Below are 25,887 nucleotides of genomic sequence, written 5' to 3' on the forward strand. Positions count from 1 at the left end.
CTAATTCCACATCACTTACATTAAAAAAAATTGAAAAATCCAAATAATTACTTAATAACACAACTGAATGGAATTGTTAACAGAATGATCAATTTGTACTTTTCTTCCTAACGTACAGGGGCTAATGTATCTATTTTTCTTTTTTTGCAGAGGGGCAGAATGGAATTAGACTTTTAGTATAGGGGCTTCAATTGCATTTTTACCGGAATTATATGTTAAAATAATATTATTATACATTTTGGGTAAATATTCTATTCACTTCTAATGGAGTAAAAATACTACACTCTAAGGGTGTTTGATAAACCATTGAAAATTTTTATTTTATTTTTGAATATTTTCATTTCATTGAAAATGAATTTTTAGGATTTATTATTTCAAATGTGTTAAATAATCAATTTTAATCTTTTACATAATATAAAATTTTCAATAAAAAAGGTTGAATAAGATAAGTAGGTGTACTTATCACTTAAGCTAGAAAAATATTAAATTGATTTTATTTTATTAAAATTAAAATGAATTATCTCTTTAAAATGAGATATTCAAATTACTATATTTATCTTTCATCTAAAACTATTTAAAATAATATAAATATTATATAAATAAAATTAATAATTAATAATTAACAATATTTTAAAAATTAATATTTATATTTATCAAACATCACAATTATATTCAATAGTTATATTTACTAATTTACAAAACAATTTTCTAATATAAATTCATCATTTATAAAATTTAAGATTTAAGAGTAGAACTTGAATACTTAAAATTTTAATTATGGCATCATTTAAACCTAGTAGGAGTTTCATTATTCCACTAACAATGGCCGTGTATAAGATACTTGGTAATAATTATACAATACCTTTGACCCGTATGCCACCGTAATAAGCAGAATCTCCCAAAAGATGCAGAGAATTGAGGGAGAGAAGCGCGTAAGAGTGAGGTGCATGATTAGTTTCCTACGGTGCACACTCACCGTAACTGCCAAATAACGCCTATTTCTCTCTTATATCTCGTCCGCTGATTTTGGCGGCACTCTTATCATCACCTTCCCTTTTCCCGCTTATTCACTCCTCACAACTCAAATCTCTTTTGAGGTCATTTTGGTTTAGTTGGATTCTTTAGATTTTTTAAATTATTTATTATACTCAACTTGATTTTTAATATTTTATATTATTTTTAGTTTTAAATTTCTATAATTATTCGACAAAATGAACGTCTTTTGAATATTATTTAAATATAAAATATTTATTTTTACGCCATAAAAATTAAAATGATTTATAAAGTAAAAAAAAAATATTAAATTGGGGACTCCCAATTCTCTAGGATTTTCCTTAATCTCCTCAGACGTGTATTCAACACTTTACATATATACTACTAGTTGTAGCCTTGTAGGAAATAAACGACCAAACCCATGTTTTGTTTTTCTTCTTTTGGTTGAGATTTGAGGTCCACAGACAAATGGGGGAGTTTGAGAGTTACTTTTCTTGCTCTAATCTCTTGTGTCAAGAAACTGAAGAAGAAGTTTCTTTTTTTGAAACAGAAGCTGAAGACGATGAAAATCTTTACTTGAATGATAAGGATGATGATGATGATGAATATATTGAGAAGTTGATTCAAAGAGAAACTTCTTGTATCTCTGATTATCCCATTACCATTCGAAACAAATGGCCGCAATGTGCTCGCTTGAATGCTATTGAATGGATGTTTAAAGTTTGTATTTTTTCTGATTTTTCTTTATTTATTCTTTTCCTTTTTAATAGGGATGGTTCGATGAAACTTTTTTTTCTTTGATCTAGACAAGAACACTCTTTGGGTTTCAAATCCGTACAGCATATATGTCTGTAATGTACTTGGATCGATTTCTCTCAAAGAAATCCATTGATGTAAGCTTTTTTTTTTCTTTTATTGTTCAAGCAATGGTCAAATGAAAGGTTTCTCGTTTGTGTTTGTAACAATGTATTTTTGGATGTTAGAATGGGAAGTTGTGGGTTATCCGATTGTTGTCGGTGGCGTGTTTATCATTAGCAGCAAAAATGGAAGAGCGCAGATTACCTGTTTTATCAGAATATCCTACACAAGATCACTTTGAAAACAAAGTGGTTCAAAGAATGGAGTTATTGGTAGTCAGTACTTTGGAATGGAAGATGAGTACAATCACGCCCTTTGCTTATTTATCTTACTTCATCCATAAATTTTATGGTGAATCTAAACCTGAAGGATTAGTCTCAAAAGCTCTGCATCTTATTGTGCTTATGATAAAAGGTAATTCTAAAAATCCAGCTTTGAATGTAGTTATGAACTTAGCTTTGTATGCTTATGTTTATGAATCGATCTTTTTGATGTGCAGAAATCAATTTGGTGGATCATCGATCATCGGTTATTGCTGCAGCTGCGGTGTTAGCCGCTTCTTCTGATAAAAGATTAACAAGAAAAGCAATGGAGCTCAAGATGAATTTCATTTCATTCTGGGGATCTCTAGAAATTGTGAGCGATTCTGTTATTTCCCTCTTATTTATATGACTTCAACACTATACTAATGTCAATCTTGCAATTGAATTTGATAACAGGAAAATGTATTTTGTTGCTATAATATGATGCATGAAATAGAGATGAGGATCTCTAAGACACCAAAATGTGTAGTTTCCTCAAATTATTCTTCAGTATATCATGCTCCTGAGAACTCTTGTGCAGTCAGTAATGGGGTTGGCACTAAGAGAAAACTTACATTCAACGACTCTGATCAATGAAAATCTGTTGGCCATCTTTTTGCAGATAAGATTTGGGTTTATTGATTGGATTATTTTGATTTTAAAAAAAATACAAAAAAAATCGATTCTTGGAATTAGATTTTACTTATAGGTTTCATCAGCGTTTTTTCATTACGATTTTTGTTGATGATGATTGAGGGTTCCATTTTCCAATAAGATGAATGGTGATTGGATTTGCCTGGAATGTTGTGGTTTCCTTTTTGATGAGTGGGAAGTTTCTTTGTCACTGTTAGGTAGAAGCAGCACTAGGATTAGAGGGCCATTAAAAAACCCAAAAGTATTTCTTTTAAGGAATCAAAGGGGATCTTCTACCCTGATTATGAAGTAAACAGATTATTAAGATAGATGATGCAAAAAGGCGAGTAAGATTTGTGAGTAAACACTTTATGCCACAGTCCACACCAACCACATTGTAAAATTGTTCATGTGAATCCTGTTATTTGCTCCTTTTGGGTGATGGTGTAGGACCCAAAGTTGGAATAACTTTGTTTTGAGGTGGACTGGGGGAAAAACCGGGTTGAAAGGGGTGAATGCAGTTGGGAAATAGGGTGTCAGAGGCTCAGCCCTTCCACATGCTTTCATGGGGTTCTTAGGAGATCCAGTCTGGCATCGTACGGCATTGAATTTTAGTCTCCAGTGATTACTATATGTCTTGTGAAAACACATATGGTTTCTCTCCCGACACATATTTATTCAGTGGTTCAATGTTCCATCAAAGTCGCACAATGTGGTTTTCATTGTTCTTTCAAATGACTCTGTAGACAGTAAAGACTGCAACGTTTGAAGAACTCTGTCAAATCATACATACAGATTTTCAATTTCATCTTCTGCATTTTTAGCCTTCCTAGAACTCCGATCTGATTATTAGACATGAATATGACAAAATTTTTAAGTGTACTAAGCGTCAAATTAGTCAAATTATGTTATGTTTATTTTACTCTTAAAATAAATAATTTAGTGGATTCTAAATCCTAATATAAAGATTTGTATTCTACTTTTACTATCTAAAGTCTTTGAAAAGATTGTCTAAATAAGCGCCAAAGACGGGCGTTTTTGTTAGGGGAAGCAAATGTACCTACAAAATGTCTTTGATAATAATTTTAAATTTGTCCAAGTTGTTTTTATGGTAATTTAAGGATTGACATAACCATATCTTTATTTTTCAGCTGACACTCTTATCAGCAATCCGAAGCGAAAACCAGGCTTATGTTGATTGCAAACATGTGCTAATAGAGGAAATAATAACCCGCGAGATAAACGGACAGCTTACACATTTTGGCAATATATATTTGCAATGGAAAAATGAGAGGCTAAAAGATGATAAAAAGTAGTAAGACATTTGGATTGAGATATTCCTTCCCTCAAACAAGTGGAATTATCCAAGTTCAAACAGTGTTTTGCATTCTTAGATGTATAAATTGGAGTATGAATTGATGATATTAATGTAGGCTTATTCATATGGTTTAAGGAAATTTTATGACATGTGTATGCGTGTAGGAATCACAAATATAAAATATAAATGTATGTTTAAAAATAGCATAAAATAATTAATAAAACATATGGTTTCAAACTAAATAATAATAACACAAAAGATATGTACGATATTAAATTTAATAAAATAAAATTAAATAGTTTATGAGTTGGTGTCACAAGTTAACTCAACACCAACTCAATCAAATTTCATCTTAATGTGTGCTTAAGTAAATTTAAGGTTTTGGTTCAGGTTCAAATCCCGTCATATGTATATTTTTATTGGTTTTTTTAAACAATAAGATTAAAATACCCTCAAATAATATAATTTATTTTAATTATAAAAGGGTATTTCCGTGATTTCTCTGATCAAGTTGGTGACTTGATTGAGGATAACACCAACTCATTTAGGAACTTAAACAATAATATAAATAATTGAGTTGATGATTTTATAGTCAAGTTTTATTCTTCTTTGCATCTTTTTTTCTCAAAATTAAAATTATTTCAAATTGATTAAAGATTATCGAGAATTCTTTCTTTAAAAGATAAAATCGTTAATATTTTACTTTATAAAGCAAACAATACTCATAACTAGATTTGTCGATCTCCACCCGATTCTAAAATAATTTTTTATGTGTAAGCTTGAATTTAACCATTTTGACTCAATGATTCTTTTTAATTATTTATATAAAAGTTATCGATTAGATTGGTAGGATCAATAAATGATTAGGGCACTAATTTAAAGAAGGGATTTAAATTGATTGAATCACTAATTAATACAAACTAATTGAATTAGATTAAAACTAATGATTTAACTATTTTTAATATATATATTTATTTTTATTTTTTATAAAATTTTTAATGATTTATTTAACATCAAAATGCTTGTGAAATGCATACCTCTTGTTGGACTTGATTCTATGTTCATATTTTGGACATTCAGCATCTCATTCTCAGCAACAAAGGGATTCTATGTTCATATTTTGGACATTCTGCATCTCATTCTCAGCAACAAAGGGACCATCCATGTTGGAATCTTCTTCAATATGACTTAAATCTTTACGATGTAACTCATTAGCAGAACTAAAATTTTCATTATTTTTATTTGGATATTAAAAAGCAGGAGAAAAGCAATTTCGACATTAAAAAGCATTAACGTGGATTACTCCCATTTTCTTCAATATTTTTTGGATTCCCTAAACTTTATCCATTTTCATTTTAAATTTCTAAATTATTTTTGTTTTATACTTTTCAGGCTAAAATTATGAAACATCAGTTTTATATAAATAAATAAATAAATTTCCACTTTAAATGTACTAATTTGTTTCCTTTTGGTACATATAATATGGCACATCTTTTTATTGAATTACTTCAATTTTGAGTAGAAACTAACGAAGATAATGGTGAAGGATGCATCGAAATTTTTGACCTTTGAAATTAAGAGAAATAGACTACCATTCTATCTATAAACTACACAATTATTGATTAGTATATATGTGTGTGTGATATTAGAACTTCAGAGACCAAGTAACAAAAATCTTGACGATTTTTTCATTTCCCTCTATGGTGGTTTCATACTGGGATCCATCGGCATGCCTAAGAATCCGATGAATACACATACCAACCACTGGTAGCATGTAAGCGGTGTTGTGCTCGTAAATGTACCTAAAAATTCGACGATAATGATAGGGAAGACTGCAGTGCAACTAAGAACAGCCACGAAAACTGAGTTATCTAATATGCCCCTAAGAGCATCTATTTCTTCCATGTCCCGTCAACTGATCTCATTGAAGACCTGTTGAAAATGACCAAGCATTCGGAGTTTTTCTTCATGCCTTGGTGGTGATAAACCATGTTACTAAAGCTAAACAATACATGATGCTTTTGTCCTATGTTACTTAGACTCGGTATGTTAATTTTTCCTGTTTTATCAAATTTCCAATTGGCATCATATGAATCCTTGGAGGATCTATCTTTATACCCTTGTTTGAATCTGTCAAACATTAGTATTGGATATAGGTATTTTAAAAAATGAAGAGTCCGAATGACAGTTTTTTAGCTCACAATTATTTTCTAGCATGCCAAAAGTTAGCATTCCAGCAATTGCATATATAACAACTTGCACTAAGGAGTATCAAGGAATTCTTGATAAAATGGTACTTGACAGAAGACAAATGAATTGAAAATAACTATGTTCAGTATCATATCAGAATCAGGGCCGTCGAGATTAAAACATTACTTTTCCTCTCTCCTGGGGATACCATATTACAATAAATTGATATAGAGATTGCCCCTAGATATTGTTCCACATGACATTACTGATAAAATTTCCTTTCCTTCCAACTGGTACTTGCTTCATTAGTTCATCAGTGTTAAGATACATATTATTTGTTAAGTCTGTTGTAAGTCAGTTACTAGCAGTTAATGGGTTAGTGTTGTTATTATTGTTAGCAACAAAAGTATTCTTTGTTGTATAAATACCCTTACTCAAGTTTTCAGGTTCAACCGGGATCCTTACGTTGTCGAAACTTCGTCAAATATTTCTGTGGAGTCGTATCATCACGATTATAATAATACAGCATTTGAAACACATATAATTAATGCTTATTAACATACGAACTTACCTCGAATTAGTTCAGAGAAAATTGATCGATTAGTCTACTCTTTTGTCCTTTCCTCGATTCAATTCCGAGCGTGGCTTTTCTTGATCTATATAATCAAATTTAACTAATTTAATCTTCATTCTATTCAATTCAATCCAATTTCATATTATGGCAAAATTACCATTTTTCCCCTAGACATTTCACTTCTTTACAATTTAGTCCCTAGGCTCGTAAAATGAAATCCATGAAGTTTAATCCACATAAAAGCCTAGCCAAATTTACTATAGGCTCATAGCAGCCTATACATTCCACAATTTCACATATTTAACACACGATTTTCACATTTCTCAATTTAACCCCTAATTGACATTTTCATTAAAAATCACTTAACAAAAGTTGTTTAACTCACAAAAAAGATTTATTTTCTTCCATTAAACTTTAAAACCCTAACATATTCATCAATTTCAAATCTCAAACTATTCAATAGTTTTGCAAATTAGTCCCCTAGTTAGCTAGGTTAAGCTACAACGATCCAGAAAACATAAAAACATTCAAAAACGGGATTGATTTTCACTTACATGCAAGGACTTTTCTTAAGAAAAATTTTCAAGCTTCCATGGCTCCTCTATGCTGTAATTTTCAGTTGGAATATGAAACAAAGAGATGACCACTTTGTTTTATTTTATTTTATTTACCTTTAATTGCCTTTTTATCATATTACCCTTACCTAACTTTAAAATCTTCATAATTACCAAGCCATGCACATCCACTAACTCAATTAATGGTCTAATTACTATATAAGGACCTCTACTTTAAATTTCTATAGCTATTTAATACTTTTAGCTATTAGAGCACAACTTTTACACTTTACGCGATTTAGTCCTTTTTCACAAATTGGGCATACAAATGGTAAAGTTTCTTAACAAAAATTTTTTACTATCATATTATCATGCTATAGACCACAAAATAATATTAAAATAAATTTTATGGTCTCAGATTTGTGGTCCTGAAACCACTATTCCGATTTTACTGAAAACGGGCTGTTACAATATAGTTGTGATAAGTAGCTCATCTGAAGAAATCAGCCAGGTCATCAAGCAGCTTCACAACAATTTCTCTCTCAAAGACATGGGTGAGCTTCAATTTTTTTCTAGGTATAGAGGTTCAGCACACATCCTATGGTGATTTGTTTCTTTTTAAGAAGAAGTATGTTCCAAATTTGCTTCATAGCACAGGCATGACTGCAGCCACTTCTACTCCTACTCTTATGGTAGGCACTCCCAAGTTGACTATTACAGATGGTAGTCCACTTGTTGATATTCATTAATACCTGAGTTTTATTTGCAAACTACAATATGTGTGCATTACATGACCAGAGATTGCATTCTATGTCAACAAGCTTAGTCAATACATGAATGCACCTTGTGACATTCACTAGAAGGTTGTAAAGAGAGTGTTAAGGTATTTGAATGGCACTATGAATTATGGTTTGTATTTCACAGAATGACAGTTTGCCTAATTGGCTACTCTGATGCTGATTGGGCCTCCATTGTTGAAGATAGAAGATCAACTACAGGCTATTGCATTTATCTCGGTTCCAATCTAATTGCATGGTGCTCCAAGAAGCAAGTTGTTGTGTCCAGATCCTCATCAGAAGTAGAGTATCGAAGTATAGCAAATTGTGTGTCTGAGTTGTTATGGATAAAGTAACTTCTAACTGAGGTTGGTGTAACTATTAAACAACCACTAGTTGTATGGTGTGATAATATATCAATAATGACAACGGCTGTAAACTCTACTCATCATGCTAAGGTGAAGCATATGGAAATTGATTATCATTTTGTGTATGAAATAGTTCTTGATGGCATACTACAGGTGAATTTAGTTCCATCAGAAAGACAGGTGGTTGATGTGCTTACAAAACCAATTACACCAAAATAGTTTTCTACTTTTAGAGAAGCATTGCGAGTGTTGTTGAGTGAATATTAGTTCAACAAAACTTAGAAAACCAGGGGAGTGTTAAGATAAATATTATTTGTTAAGTCTGTTATAAGTCAGTTACTAGCAGTTAATGGGTTAATGTTATTATTAATGTTGGCAGTAAAAGTATTTTTTGTTGTATGAATACCCTTACTCAAGTATCTTCAAGTACGAAAAAGTTGAATGGAAATGAAACTTCAAGCATTTTGTTATCGTCTTTGTTAATTTGTTTAACAATCAATTAGAGGCTCAGTTTTAAGTGCAAGCACTTCCAAAGTATCCATAATCATATTGACCCACAATAGCTGAACAACTATAAAAGAAGTGCTCTCTACAACATGACTTGGTGCAAAAAAATGAATAAAATAATTTCCATTTGCAAAGAAATTTTAAAAAATAAGTTCAAAATAATAGTAGAGAAAGATATCCCTGTCATACCTGTCACACATGTTGAGGAGAAATTAATATTCAAGGCAACAATGTTGACTGCCAGTTGAAATTGTACATATTTTTTAATATTGATGTATATTGAGTTGCCCCATTTGGCCACTATCACAATTTTTGAGAAATTGTCTTCCAGGATTATGACACCAACACTCTCCTTGGCCACCTGAAATTGAGAATAAGATTATGACATCAGTACTTCAATAGATCATGATATAGAAGTCTTTTTGGATTTGAAATCTTCTTCAATTTGATAGGTCCAAGATGAATGCACTGTATGAAAATATTAAAGCATTTTTTATCTCAGTTCCAACAATGCTCGTTGCTAGTCTGATATCTACTTCATGCAGGCTAGAGCATCATTTGTACCATCATCCATCACAGCAACAACTTTATCAAATGTACTTCGTGTTGGAAATATAATCTACTGTAAAAAAAATTTGTTAGCACTGACTGAAAAAAATGATTAAATATGAAATCAGAAAGGACTTTACCGTGGTAAATCCACTGCCTTAGAAACAAATTCACCCTGATCGGTGTAATCATGTAGTGGACGTCGTCCCCTAAGGTTAACATAGTCCTTCGATATTCATCGTACACTCGAATATGAAGGATGGAACTCGATTGGTACTACTCTTATTGGGAAATTACAGTAGAAAAAATTTCTAAAAAAGTTTGGAGGGGTCACAGTCGGTCCCGCTTAAAACTCAAACTCCTAGACAGAATTTTCTCTAAAGTGATTAGGGAATAAAAACGACTAGTTTATAAAGAAAACACACAGAAAGTGGAGGAGAGGAATGTTTTCACAAAGAGTTGTTCATTTCTCTATTCAGTGTATAAAAATAAGGAAGCTAGTCCTCTATTTATACTAGTAACAAAAGGGCGATACGATAAAAAGACATAAGCAAATTTGTAAAAAACTCAGAACCACACCTCTATAAAATTTTCAACAACTTCCACTAAATCCTTCACACTTACGTAGGTGATTTAATCAGGTATATCACTATAGACTACTTATATCAGGACTATGAAATCATTAAGAGCTTTCATTAAGCTCATCCTCTCAAATTTAAGTTCAATGAATTCATCAAGTCCATCTCAATAAGACCACCCGAAATCTGGGATATGAACTCATTAACCGTAATAAACTCAACCTCTCAAGTTGGTGAATTCATCAAGTCCATCTCAAAAGGACTACCCAAAATCTGGGCTATGAATTCATTAAGAGTAAAAACTCATCCTTATACATGTACATCATTTGCCATAGGGATAGGTAAAATGTACACCATGAGTCTTTCCATAATTTCGCTTGACCACATTAAATTTAGAGACTAAGTTGGGTATCCACCATGAATTCCTCAACCATTGGGCTTTAGACCCATCCCCCTCGACGGATCAAGAACCATTTTCCTACTTAACCCTTTGATTAGCAAATCAGCTAGGTTCCTTTCAGACCTCACGTACTCCAAGATGAGTACTCCATTTTTTATTAAATGTCTCACATATTCATGTCTTATCCAAATATGTCTCTTCTTACCAATGTAAGCTTGACTCTTAGCAACACAAATTGTGGATTGCGAGTCAGATAATAAAGATGCGGGAGGTACTAATTTTTCCCATAAAGGAATCTTTGCAAGTAGATTCCTAAGCCACTCAGCCTCTTGCCCAGCTAAGTCAAGGGCTATAAACTCTGACCCCATCATGGAGCGAGCAATACAAGTCTGTTTAGCAGACTTTCATGAAATGGTTGCTCCACCAAAAGTAAAGACATACCCACTTGTAGAGCTTACCTCATTGTTATCAGTTACCCAATTAGCATCACAATAGCCTTCAAGGACTATAGGGTAACCGAAAAATTCTAATTCCTAAGATAAAGTACCTTTAAGGTATTTAAGCAAAAGCTTTAGAGCATTCCAATGCTCATTGCTCGGATTATGGGTATACCTACTTAGTCTACTAACCGCACAAGCAATGTTCAATCGAGTGTAGTTCATCAAGAACATAAGACTTCCAATAATCTTTCCATACTCTAATTGAGAAATATTGTTTTCTCTATTTTTTAGCAGTTGTATGCTAGAATCATAAGGAGTTTTCATAGGGATTACATCAAAACTATTAAACATTTTTAACACTATCTTTATATAGTGAGATTGGTTTAGTGAAAAACTCTTTTTTGAATTTGTAACTTTAACTCCTAAGATTATATCTACCTCTCCCAAATCAGTCATTTCAAATATGGTAGATAAGAAAATCTTGGTTTTATTAATGGCTTCTATATTAGAAATGAAAATTAACATGTCATCTACTTATAAACTTTTGAAGACACAATCAAATCCAAACATATATATACATCTGAACCATTAACTATAAAATCGAAACTAAGAATAGTTTTATGAAATTTCTCATACCATTGTTTTGGAGCTTGTTTGAGACCATACAGAGATTTTTTAAGTCTGCAAAATTTATCTTCCATACCAAGTGTCACAAATCTTGGAGGTTGCTCTATATAAATCTCTTCATCCAAATCACCATTCAAGAAAGTTGTCTTTACATCCATCTGATGTACTAGTAGATTATGAATGGAACCTAAAGAAAACAAAACATAAATGGTAGAGATTTTAATCACAGGAGAGTATGTACCAAACTAATCTACTCTAAATTTCTGAGTAAATCCTTTTACCACTAGTCTTGATTTATACTTTTATATTGACTCATCAGGTCTAAGTTTCTTTCGAAAGACCCATTTATTACTAATAAGTTTAAAACCTTTAGGCAAATCTACTAATTGTGTCAATAGGATCTCTCCAAAAACTAGCATATAGTGAATTTCTGGCTTTATCGTAAGTTTTTAGATCCTCGTTTATCAAAAGCCATGAGCAATAGAATCATTTATTAAGTCTAATTCATTAACTTCAGTTATGAAAGAAGTAAGATAATCAAGTACGAAACTAGTGGCATTCCTTTGTCTTTTACTTCTTTTAGGTTCTACATCATCATTAAGAATATCTCTATTATGTGTACTAGAAGAAGAAACATGCTCATCTAATTGTGTCTCAGGATTTGCAACAAACTTCTTTAGAGAAAAATATTTTCAAAGAAAACAGTATCTCTAGATTCACATATAGAAGAATCATGCATAGACATAAATCTATATGTAGCACTGTTCAGAGCATAACCAACAAAACAACATCTGCAGTTTTAGACTTAATAGTGTTCTATTTAAAAATAGGTATGCCTACTTTTTTCAACACCCCCGCACTTTCAAGTATTTTAGATTAGGGGCATAATCTTTCCATAATTCATATAGGGTACAACCTAATTTTTTATGAGGCACTTTATTAATAATGTGATTCGTAGAAAGTAGACCTCCCTCCACATCTCATTAAGTAAGCCAAAACTAAGTAGTAAAGCATTCAAAGACTATTTTAATGCCTACTTTATTCAATAGACCACCAGTAATCAAATTTCTATGAAGGGTGGGTACATACAGAACATTATTCAATGCCAAAGTTTTACCAGAAGTGAGTTTGAGTAAAAATTTTCCTTTACCGAGTACTTCCAAAGTGCTTGAATTTCCCATGTAGACTTGCTCACCTTTATTTACCTTTTCAAATTCGGTGAACATTTCTCTGTTAGCGTAGAAATGTTTAAAGGAATTTGTGCCTACAATCCACTCGGTGTTATTTTCAACCAGGTTTACTTCAGAAACTATAGCAGTTATAACGTCATCTGGATTTTCGATGTGGTTTGTTGATTGAGTTAGACATGTTTAAGCAATAATTCATTTCTAAATTGTTGGAAATATAATCTACTGTAAAACAAATCTGTTAACACTGACTGGAAAAAATAAATAATTAAATATAAAATTAGATATTACTGTGCCGTGGTAAATCCAGTACCTTAGAAATGAATTCACCCTGGTCAATATAATCGTATAGTGGACATCGTCCCTCAAGATTAACATAGTCCTTCGATATTCGTACACCTAAATATGGAAGATGGAACTCGATTAGTACTGCTCTTACCGGGAAATCATAGTAGGAACAATTTCCAGCAAAGTTTGGACGGGTCACAATCGGTCCTGCTAAAAACCCAAACTCCTAGATAGAATTTTATCTAAAGTGATTAGGGAACAAAAACAACTAGTTTATAAAGAAAACACAAAGAAACTGGAGGAGAGGAATGCTTTCAGGGAGAGTTGGCCTTTTCAATGAGGAAACTAGTCCTCTATTTATATTAGTAACAGAAGGGTAATAAGGTGGCATAGGCAATTTTGTAAAAAACCCGTAACCACATCTCCGCAAAATCTTCAACAACCCCCACTAAATCCTTAAAAACTTTACATTACCAACACTTTGTAATTACTTTACCAGTGTATGTTTGATCATAGGAAAATATCGAACCATCACCTACAAAAAGAAGGAAAATCGAGGTTTTATTAGATAATTTGTCCTTGTTACGAGTACCTAAAACAGATAATAGTTTTCAAGCAAAGGAAAAAATGTTGGAGAGTACCTAAATCTTAGGAATTAAAGCAAGTACTTCCACCTAATTCTTCTCTTTGAAATCTAGATCTTCAACGACTATGCTATCATACGTAAGGATTCCACATTTCCTGGCTATAGCCTTTGTAGAGTTTGTATTATCTATTGTAAACATTCTTACAGTAACAGGCAGAACGACAAGCAATGACAGATTCTTTGACACTAGGGCGAATAGGATCTTTGATACCCATAATTCCAAAAAAAGTATATCCAAAAAGTGGAATAGCATTTTTAGAAGAGAAATCATTTTCCAAATCCATATAGGCAAGACAAATGTAGCCTTCCTTCAGGAAGTTCTAGCACTACTCCCATTCATTTCTGAGTAAAGATGAATGGCTCAACCTTTACAAGTTTTAGTGCTTGACATTCCGTTTTGGAATCTCCACCCAGAGACTATTAAAAGCCAAACTAACTTCTCAAAGTCAAAAAAGCTCAAAGCTAATGGTGGCTTTATAAATTGGTTTAAAACGTGACATTCAATGGGTTTACAAAGGTGGAAAAATAGCAATATGGAAGCTTGTTTTAAGTTTCCTTAAGGATAAACAAAGATTTGGTGGTGAAGCTTATTGGATAAGCATGGATTTGCTGGAAGCTCCTTAAGCTTATTACTCCAGTTTTAAGTCAATTTTAAAAAACTATAAACAGGCTTAGTGAAATATATATGGTGAAGAAAAATTAAAAGTTTGTGTGATAGAAAACTAGTACCAGCTAGTATAGAGAGAAAAAAATTATCTTTGTATTGCGTAATAAAATTATTTTTTTATTATTAATTCTGTATATGATTCCAAAAAGTGATATCAAAGCTAGATTTGTGTAGTCATCATAATGAAAAACATGATTAAATCGTAAATTCTAAAATTAAAAAAAATAAATTATGGAAATTGGAGCATTAAAAGAAAGGCTTTTCTTGACTCTCAAGATTGTTGAGATATTGTCGGAGAAGGATACGTTGAACCCAAAAATGCAGCTGCCAAAGTGACTTTGACAAAGAAAGAGAAAAGAGCATTGAAAGAAGTTCAAAAAAAAAGGATAAGAATGCGTTTTTCTTTATTTTTCAAGGAGTTGATGAATCAACCTTTGAAAAATTTTAGATTGAAGACATCAAAGGAAGCATTGAAAAATCCCTTCAATGAGCTGAAAAGGCTAACAAGGTATGTTTACAAATGCTCAGAACCAAATTTGAGACGTTGAAAATGAAGGTTTCAGAAAGCATTGATGATTATGTCACCAGAGTGAAAGTGGTGGTAAATGGATATCATTTACCCATATCTTGGGCTATGAATTCCACTATTATGAATGACACTGCATACTACAAAATTCATATACCTAACACACTAGCTTTCGGTTCTTTATCTATTTGAATTCAAGCTTTTAGTTACATCAAAGTATACGAGTCACACATACATAGTCCATCATCCACTCAAGAGTAAGGCGTGTCACACTATGAACTTCAGAAGTGAATAAATCCATAAACGGATTTAGATATCTATGTCTCTATCTTATGTTAGTTATCTGCTCAAATGCCTAAGACAAGACATCTCCCCAATCGGACTTAATAGATGACATATTAGTCTTTCAATTGGTTTGTTCATTTTTTATTAGACTAAGGACATATTTAGGTTTGTCAACTAATATAAATTGTCTTTTTGTATTACAATCCTATAACAACCTATTTTCAGTGGTATAAAAAATGGTAGTTTTGAAACCCCATTCTCCAATGATCGAGTCTGTTAATATTATTATTTAATATTAACGAGTCTATATTAAGGTTGAATTGAGTTTCGATTTGGTAATTTTAGTGATTGAATAGTTAATTAGGGTATAGGGACTTAATCATAAAAATCGTAAAAATCTATCACGATTGATTTTTAATTGTTATAAGGCTTAATTAGATTTACATCAGGGTTCAAAATGGAAATTTAACCACTTTAATATTTGGTGGACAACCGATGTATTTTATTAATTAATTCTTATATTAAAATTATGTTTAAAATAATAAACAAATATGTAAAAGTAAAACAAGGTTTTATTATTTTCATTTCTATCTTCTTCTCCACCATCCCTAACCAAAGAAAACCTAAAAACCATTCTTTTCAACTTCAAGCTATTCAGTCAACTTCAAGCTATTCAGCTATAATTAGGTAAGCGTTTCTAAATCAATTTATTGTAATTTTTATGTTTTTGAGATACCGAAAGTTTGATCTAGCTAGCCCAAGGGCTATTTTATGAAAATGTTAGGGTTTTGAAAAGTTACCATTGAAGGATTCTTGAAGTTTTTAGTGTTAATTTCTTGCATGTTAAGCTTAAATAGTAGTAGGACTAAATTGTAAAATGAAATTTTGATAGTTTTGCTACTAAGGACTAAAATGTAAAATTTGTAAACAGTAGGCAAAAATTATGTTACATGCTGGTATTAAGTTACCTAAGGATGAATTTGAGATTGGTTTTGAAATCAAAGCTTAAATTTGAAATTTATGATATTTTCGATTTTAGGGACTAAATTGAAATAAATGCAAAATTTGAGAAATTATTTTATAGATAAAATTGAACTGCTATATAACTTCAGTATGTTGCTAAATGATATTTGGAATAGATGATTGAGTTAAAATATGGTTTAGATCAATATTTTCAACAACCAGAAGAGTTACGCGGAAAAAGGAAAACTGTTGAATAGTTATTGACATCTAAATTGTTACTGTTTTTCCAGGTAAGTTCATACAATATAATCAAGTTTAAATTGTTGTTGTATTATGTTTAAATATGTATCTTTGTTTTAGTAAAAGTTTAATTGGTTATGAGTTAGTACATAAATTGAATATTTAAACTTAATTGAAACGGAATGTTACTGAATGAAAATGTTGAGATTATTCTCGATGAACATAGTAAAAGTCTTGTACACGAGGTTATGGGTTGATTCCCAATGATTCTGAGCTCCAACATTTGTTGCAGACTCGAGGATACATGGGACATAGGTTTAGCTTGGACGAGTAACCTGACGTCATTTTATAGGTTTAGCTTGGATGGGTAACCTTACATGTATATTAAGCCTTAGCTAGGCTATTTAGCGTGTGGTTAAAAGTTTAGCCCGAACGGCCAACCTAACACTAATGTATATGATTAGCTTGGATGAGCATTTGATATTATTTTACCTGTGTACTGAGTTCTTTTATAAGTTTTCATCGAGTAAAACAAAAGATGAAAAGTGTGGAACTATAAAGTTGATGTTGGCATATGTTAGCTCAAAGGATCAACTCGAAATTTCTGATAGGGAAGTTGAATTGGCATTTGAGAAATTGTGATGGAAGCAATGAAAAATATGCAACAAAGAACACAAGGATTTATAATGGTTCGGCTTCAACTGCCTACTGCACCACCTTAGCTCTCCACAACTAAGAATTTTCTCCAAATTCACTAATTTGGTAACCTTTAAGGATAAGGTTTAACCTTACAACTTCCTTAAGATTTATGCCCAAAAATCTTAAGATTGCATTCCCTTAAGGTTTCTAGCAAACCTGAAGAATTAACCCTCTCTCAAAGAGAACAAAAAAGCAAACTAAGAAGTAATCCTTACAATATTAGAATGTTTTCCAATTAAGCATTAATACAATGAAAAACACTTGAGATAAATGATTACAATGAAAGCTCACAAGTGTATACAAGATAATGAAAGAAAGAATTAAGCTCTTAGGTTGTTTTTATTGATCTTTAAGCTTTGCACATGTCTCTTGTTGTTGCTAAACCTTTGGAAGTTGGTATTTATACCGTCTAACTGATTTCCAACCATTGTGGTTGTTGTGAGAGTGAATAGAGCCGTTGGGATGAAAATACCAAATCATTAAATTCACCTACAACAAAAGGTATTGGTACTTTTTCTACGAGTATCGATACTATTAGCATTTAATGTCTGATTCAGTGACCATTAAATTTTGTTTACAACGATACCAAAGGCAATTTATCGACACTTGGTAAAAGGTATCAATACTTTTTGTCAACATATCGATACTTTTTGCGAAAATTGAAAACAAAATATCAATTTGGTATCGATTTTAGAACGAGTATCGATATCTTGAAAACTATTGATACTTGGACAAAAAATATCGATACTTTTTGTTCTGAAGCAATACTAACTTGTTTAAAAATAGTTAAAACATAATTGAAAATGTTTGATTTAATTTAAACCATTTCTACTTGGTTTTATCAATTTGTTCAACTTAACTTTTATTCAAAACGCGTTAATTTGTTATATCAAAACATATTACCAAATAAGACTTAGTTTAACATTTTGAATAAAACCACATTCACCGTAGATAAGAAAATTTAAAACTTGTTTTAAAATTCTTTAAAATCTCATTTAACCGATTTTATGAAATATGATATTAATATATGGGAAAATATTTAGTACAATCGATAGTGGAGATTTTAGATTTCACAAATAAGATTAGTGGGTTGACAAATATCTTAGATGAGTATAGTAAAATATTAAAAAAAAGGCGACACATGATAATTTTTTAAGGTTACTTGTAGAATAAAAAAAGTACACTATCAAGATACCAAATATTAACCTCTATATATGCGTCAATTGCACATATATATTGTGACTAAATATTAACTCTATCAAATTAAATTAATTATGTGAACATTTTTATATAATTAATTTAACTTTGCAATAGGTTAAATATGTTGGAAAAATCAAAAATAGTGTTTTTGACACAACGAAAGTTTAATTTTTTCTTAAAACCGAGCCTTGTGGTATTTATAGAAACAAACCCTAGACCGAATTCTTACCTGTTCTTTGAGCAAGGTAGTCTAGGTTGTTTCTTGTTTTTCTACCAAATAATCTTCTCAACTATCTTCGAACCTCGGCTTGTTTTGAGTGTGGGCTCAAACTATATGAACCAAATGACACAGAAAAAAAAAATGTGATAAACTTTTAGTGGAAAAGTTAATTTCTCACTATAAGAACCAAAAAAATTTTGAGCTTAGTAGAAAATAAATTTTATTATGTAAATAAATTGTTACTATTTTCTGGCAGGGTAACAATGCTAAAATTGTGTGCCAATTACGTCATCCCATAGTTCCTATTTATAGGAAAAAGTTTACTAGAGTTTTACTTGAACAAGGGGTAATTAATAATAAAATTTTAATAGAAAATATATAGTATTACCTTATATGGAATACTGAGGAGCAGAAGCACACCCTAATGAGCGTTAGGGTTTGTCGCCCTCTCACTTAGGATGGACTTGTTAAACCCATCTCGTGTACTTTGTAGAATTATATGTGTCATCTGGACTTTTAACCAACACATATAATTGAATCAATCCAAAAACTATTTTCTAGTTTCTAAAATATTATTAATTAATTAAATATTTTTTTGAATTAAATTATTTTCTCAACCTAATTCTAATTTTGTTAAAGTCGTTGCAACTTTACCATACTAGAATCTAAGAGAAAATATATTTAATTGTCTTATTCAACAAAACTATGATGACTAATTAAATTGATTTCCACTTCAAATTTTAATTATTTAATTCCAATCAATTAAATAATAATTCAAAGAAATTAATTTAATTTCTAAGTCATCTCATGTACTTGGTGAGAAAACACATTTACTGCATAGAGTGATACTTGCAGTCTTTTTCTCTTAATTGTCGTTTTCATTCATTCTATATTATCAATTTTACATGCAATTTGTTTTGGGTTACATCAAGCTAACAGAGAGACCAATCGGACATATAATTAGGGCTCAAATAATTTGTAAGTAAGTTCTAACTCTTTGTCTATTTATTACAATATTATTTAATCATGGAGTCATTCCATTAAAATACCATGATTGAACTCTCCCTTATTATATTTCATTACCAAAGCAACTTAATCAGTGTTTATCCAATGACTTTGTCATAAGTGTGTTACCCTCATAGGATATCCTTAATCTCTATGGGTTAAATCTATTCACCCAATATGATCCTATTTTATCTCATGGTAATCATTACATCTTCTTTCATGAAAAAGTCAATTATTAACAAATAGTAATTAAATCATTTGTCATAGACAAATGGCTCGTGGCCAAGTTACTTTTTCATCTATCATGTAATGCTAATAAGAGGATACCACTAACCCTTTTATTTGGTTGTGAATTCCACCATTGTAAATGAACCATGTCATACAAAAATTGTATACCCAGCGTATCAGCTTTTGGCGCTTTAGTTATTTGAACTTAGGATTTTAATACATCAAAGTATATGAGTCATGTACACATAATTAGTCCCTTACTCAAGATTGAGGTAAGTCACAATATGAACGTTACATGTGAATTAATTCATAAATATATTTAAGGTTAATTCAACTTGGATCCTATCCGATCTATTGTCAATCCAAACAATCACATCTATGTATATATCTTCTAGGAGTTAACCGCTTCGATACCCAAGACAAGATATCTCACTAATCGAACTTGATAGGCGACACAGTAGTCTTTTAACTTATTTGCTCAATTTTGATTCATCATACTATAAAACTTTTAGATGCCTACTAATACAAATTATCTTCTCGCATTATGATCTGACCACATAATGTAACTTAGTATTAACATTATGTAATCTATGAGCCAATATTACTTATATTTTTCTTTGCATGCAAAAACTATTAAGGACAAATACAAACGATATTAATGTGAATAATGAAATTTTATTTATGCCAATCTATTTGAAAAATAAAATTACAAATGAATAAATTATTGGTTTGGTGCCCTAAGTGTAGTATATTGGTTTGTAAACTTGTAATTTTTTCAAATAGATTGGTTAATAAAATAAACTCATTGATTAGATTAATATACATTGTATAATTGTCTTCATGTGGTTTTTGCACGCAAAGCAAAATAGAAGCAAATATTGGTTCACTAGGTGTCTAATGTTTAAGCTAATACTAAACGGTATTACATGGTCGTATTTGTAATACCCCTCACCTATCTCCGTCACCAGAATCAAGTTACGGGATGCTACAACGATAAACGAAACAATTACAATAAATTTTAAATCAAGAATTCACTTGGAAAATCAATAAATCTCATACATTCACACAAATCATGCATTGCAACTGAAATCGGGATTAAATTGAACTTATGAAAGCTTAAAAATTGATCTAGAATCAATTAGGGACCTTTTTGAAACTTTGATAGAAAATAGGGTAATCATGCAAAACAAGGGGCACATGACCATGTGGCCAGGCCTTGTGACAAGCTGAACCCGTGTGGTGATAGAGTTACATGGTCGTGTGCTTAAATCATGTAACTCACTGGTGCCATGTGGATCTAAATATAATAAATGAACAAAATGTTACACAACCCTGTATCTAACTGAGGCCATGTACAAAAATAAATGACTCAATTGTAAAACACACACGAGCTTGTCAACAACCCGTGTGACCAACTTGACTATGTGGACAATAATTTTCCAATTATACAAAGAGCACACGATCGTGTCACATGCCCGTGTGTGACACACGACCGTATCACATGCTCGTGTGTGACACATGACCATGTGTCAGCCTGTGTATAACAAAATATGTCATCTTATGCTCGGTACAATCCAATTTCCAATAAGTGACCTAAAATGCACCTTTCAACCAATGTAAACCTATCCAAAACTTGTTCAATCCATTATAAAACATATCATAAGCACTTTCCCAAACATACAACCAATATGCCACAATTGGCACAAACATAAGTCATTACAAGTCATACCTTAACCCTTAACCATTTCATACAACATACTAGATTATATACATATCATCATCTAAGCTTTGTCATTCACATTAACATTCTAAATACCAAACTTTGCAACAAACCATACATCAATTAACAAATTACCATAAATACTTATATAGAAGAAAAACCACAAATAATCATTAACTTGCAAAAGTTTAACCATCTTATGTACATGCCACAAATAATCAAGCTTGAAACATTCAAAAGACTATTGAATCGGGAGATGGTAGGTGTGTGCTTCTCACTGGTCCAATCGACATGTTACAAATGTCCAAAATCTATAGAGAAAGTAGTAACCACGAATAAGTATTACAAATACTTAGTAAGCTTATACTATATAAATGATTTGCTTACCTTAGACATTTATCACATACAATACAATATGTAAAATAATTTTACCTATCAAGGCATAAAACAACAACATCAAATAGGTAAGCTTTTTGGCTTATGAGCATATGTATAATCTCAAATAACCATATATTAATCTCAAGCCAATTTACATCACATATCCATATCATGTTCATTTTATGTTGTTAGCTCGGAAGAATTAACTCAAAATTGTCGATAAGGAAGTTGAATTGACCTTTGAGAAATTGTGGTGGAAGTAATGAAAAATATGCAACAAAGAACACAAGGATTTATAGTGGTTCGACCCCAATTGCCTACTACACTACCTTAGCTCTCCACAACTAAGGATTTTCTCCAAATTCACTAATTTGGTAACCTTTAAGGATAAGTTTTAACCTTAAAACTCCCTTAAGATTTATGCCCCAAAATCTTAAGACTGCATTCCCTTAAGGTTTCTTCCCAAACCTTAATAATTAACCCTCTCTCAAAGAGAAAAAATAAGCAAACTAAAAAGTAGTCCTTACAAGATCAGAATGTTTGTCAATTAAGCACTAATATAAAGAAGAACACTTGAGTTAAATGAATACAATGAAAGCTAACAAGTTTTTACAAGAAAAGGTATGAAAGAATTAAGCTATTAGGCCAACCATCCAAGATCTCCCAAAAACCCTTTAGATCAAAAGGTTTTCCAATTTTGTTACTGCACCACAAAATAGAATAACCCTCATATTTTAAAATCAATGTATTGTTAAGTGGACTCAGTCATCCAAAATAAAATCTTGAAGACTCTTGAACCAAACTTTCTCCAAATATATATGTTGTTAACACAAAAGTTATTATACTCGTTCTTCAAAGTGAACTTTTTAAAAATCCAATTTTTTTAAAAATAATTACTGGATTAGGCTGATTTTTGTAAAATTACAGGATTGGGTTGAAATAACGAAAACACTTTCAACTAGAAGCGTTTTTCTTTTGATTCATATTTTAGGGTTAGGGTTTTTTTGTAAAAGTAATGTTAGATTTTTATGGATTTTAGGGTTTAAGATTGTGTAAGATTTTGAGTTATTTTTAATTTTTTAGTTTTAATATTATTCAGCTTTTTATAATTTTTGAGATGTAAAGTTAATAAATATTTAATTTGATATTTAGAAGCATCATATTTACATCAATCATATATTTGAATTACTTGAATCAGTAAAATTAATTCAATTCATAATTGAAACTCGAACTACTCAATTTGATTAAATCTTAGTTTGTAATTATTATTATTTTGAATGCAATTGAGTTTTGATCATTTTTTTCATAGGAGGTTGAAATGACGACACAAACAATTTTTGATGCAAAAACTATATTTATTTAAAAACATTTCATATTCAATATCGATACAATCTTATCGACTATAACTTAGAAAAATAATTAAAATTTATATGAGAAGTACAAAAAAATCATTCATATCCTCGATCAGAATGTGTGCCACATTGGGGTGGTCGATGGTTACGAGCTAGATTTCTTCTTGGTTCAAGCTATATATTGGCCTCCTCGCCTTGATCATTATATCTTCGTCCGTATTTGATTGCGATATGTTGTCATCGTGTATCTTCCATTCTAGGAATAGATGGTTGCAAAGATGTTCCACCTTGGTAGAACAATGTTCTTGGAAGTGTTTGCGACACCATTGGTGTGGAGGTATAACTATATTGTGTCCCATACACTGATGGCAGAACGATCAGACTTTCTGTCGATGCCCCAAACATAATTGGATTATACATCATCATCGGATGCGTCATTGTCTGAAACGTCGATGGCATCAGCATGCAATATGTCGGAGACAGAGATCCACAAATAAAACCTGACATCAATGTAGAAACAAAAAAATGTGGTGCAATATTTGGTGTTTATGTAAAAATGACCGGGTTAGTATAAGCACCAGAATAAGTCGAGCCATACTGACTGGGGGTGGTGCAGCCATCGGTGTCGGTTCTTGCATAAGTGTAGACAATGGACTCGCCTCGACAGCTGCTCTTGACCTTAGATGCCTAGGTGCCCATCATGCCTCCTCATATGCGATTGTCTACCCCTTGCTTCTTCCGCTAGCAGATATGACTTGCCATGGACCCTAAACTATGGCATGTACTCCAGATCGCAGGCTAACTTTGGAGCGATAATGGTCTTGTAAGTAGGTAAAAACTCATACCTATTGTTCTAAATGCTAATATATTGCATGTGGAATATAGGTCAATTCTCACTCATTCTCCCCCACAAGTCAATATGATGCAGATCTTCAATGTCTTAGGGTGCCGGCGAAATTGATTGCCTAAACCCGAAGTGTCATAATGCTCTATCCGACTCGTGCATCTCCACCATAGCGAACACTACCAATGACACCTTCACGTGCCAGATGTTAGGATTCACCAAGAATTCGAATGGGATGTATTCTTGAATTGTCGGATTTGAGCATGACGTCTATTCAAACTATATTAAAATAAAAAAAATTTAGTTTTATATATACTATTAATTTTTAAATCAATTACGTTAATATTATATAATTCAAATTTAAAAAATACATACCTCCGCTTCTTATCATTAGTTTAACAGAAGTTGTATATCTCGAAGCTCATCCAATAGTTCCATGTAATTTGACCCATGGTTCCACCTATTGAAATAATATGTTAACACGATATTTAAATTTTAAATAATTTTATTATGGTAAATATATAATCTAATGAATTTTACCTTGTTACGAGTGGGACTGCATAAGGATAGTCCGCTCGAGGACATAAAAAGGACAGTTGGTATCACACCCATGATTGCAGTAGTAGTGTGCAACCATCGATTTTATTTTTTTGTGGTTCTATCACTCAACACATTTTCTAGTACAACGTCACCAACACAACTGACCACCCACTAAGTTCGTTCGCTTCTCTAAAGTCGACGAGTTTTAGCAGCCACCTTAAATGGACAAGATTTTGTGACTTGTCAGGCATTAGGAGAGCCCTAATGATCATAAGAATGTATGCTCGAGCGTGTTGTTCCTTTGGGCTTCGCTCGAATCTGTATAGAGCCCAACAAAATTTCTTTTTAACCAATTCACATATATCTGGGATCCAATAATTGTTTCCGGGACCCTCCCAAAAAGTTGATCGCATATGTCTCTCCAATCGATTGCAACAACTGACCCAATCACTGCTAGCCTTGTCACATCCCAAAAACTAGGTTAGTAAGAATTGGGTTAGTGAAACCAGGAGTGGTCACGTCTTGTTTTTGAATTAAGGATGTGGAATTTTTATCAAGTGAATTAATTTGGTTCAGTGGTTAAGTGTTGTGTTTATGTGTGTGAGGTTCTGTGTTCAAATCTCTTCCCTTAAATTTTTGTTAATTTTTCCCAACCCTTATCTTTGAACTTATAGCTTATATATTATTTTCACTCAATTGATGACAAAATAAGCCTGTTGGTTTAGTGGTAAGGTGTCAGCTTACCCTTTGGTCCTGTGTTTGAATCTTGTTGTGTCTAATGAAAGAATTATTTTTGTTTTCCTCTGTTGTACCATCCATGACTCAGGAAGTGGGTCAATTTCAAACACTTTTGAAATCTGACTGGATAACAAATATTATCCCCAAAAACCTCCCCACTCTTGTTGTTCACTTTCCCACTTCCCTCTCTTTTCCTTTTTTTCTCAACTTTTGATTTTTGCACTTTTTTCTCTCTGCCATTCTTTTGTTATACTTTTTTCTTTCTTTTTTGAATGTTCTTCCCCTTTCTTACCATCAGTAGTTTTCGTTTTCTTTATTTTGGTTATGGTAACTTTTTTTCAGACAACTTTATCTACTTTTTCCCTTTACATTCTTTTCTTTCGTGATTTCAATTCATTTTTGGGACATCGTTTTTCCTTGTACCGTTGTTAACACTCTGTTGTGGTGTTTGGCCGTGTGTGCTACAGAGACTTGGTAAGGTTTCATAATTTTTT

General features: G+C 31.7%; 1 protein-coding gene and 1 pseudogene across 1 annotated transcript; one reads left to right on the forward strand and one right to left on the reverse strand.

Moving 5' to 3' along the window:
• Nucleotides 1-1,322: 1,322 nt before the first annotated feature.
• LOC105763442 (cyclin-D5-1) lies at nt 1,323-3,666 on the forward strand. The gene is made up of 5 exons (XM_012581681.2): nt 1,323-1,713; nt 1,800-1,886; nt 1,977-2,265; nt 2,351-2,487; nt 2,571-3,666. The coding sequence occupies exons 1-5, from the start codon at nt 1,462-1,464 to the stop codon at nt 2,748-2,750; spliced, it is 945 nt and encodes a 314-aa protein (XP_012437135.1). The 5' UTR covers nt 1,323-1,461; the 3' UTR covers nt 2,751-3,666.
• Nucleotides 3,667-5,802: 2,136 nt separating this feature from the next.
• LOC105762022 (calcium-transporting ATPase 2, plasma membrane-type-like) lies at nt 5,803-23,891 on the reverse strand (annotated as a pseudogene).
• Between the last annotated feature and the right edge of the window lie 1,996 nt (nt 23,892-25,887).

The sequence above is a fragment of the Gossypium raimondii genome, chromosome 12, assembly GCF_025698545.1.
Source record: "Gossypium raimondii isolate GPD5lz chromosome 12, ASM2569854v1, whole genome shotgun sequence".
Taxonomy (NCBI): Eukaryota; Viridiplantae; Streptophyta; class Magnoliopsida; order Malvales; family Malvaceae; genus Gossypium; species Gossypium raimondii.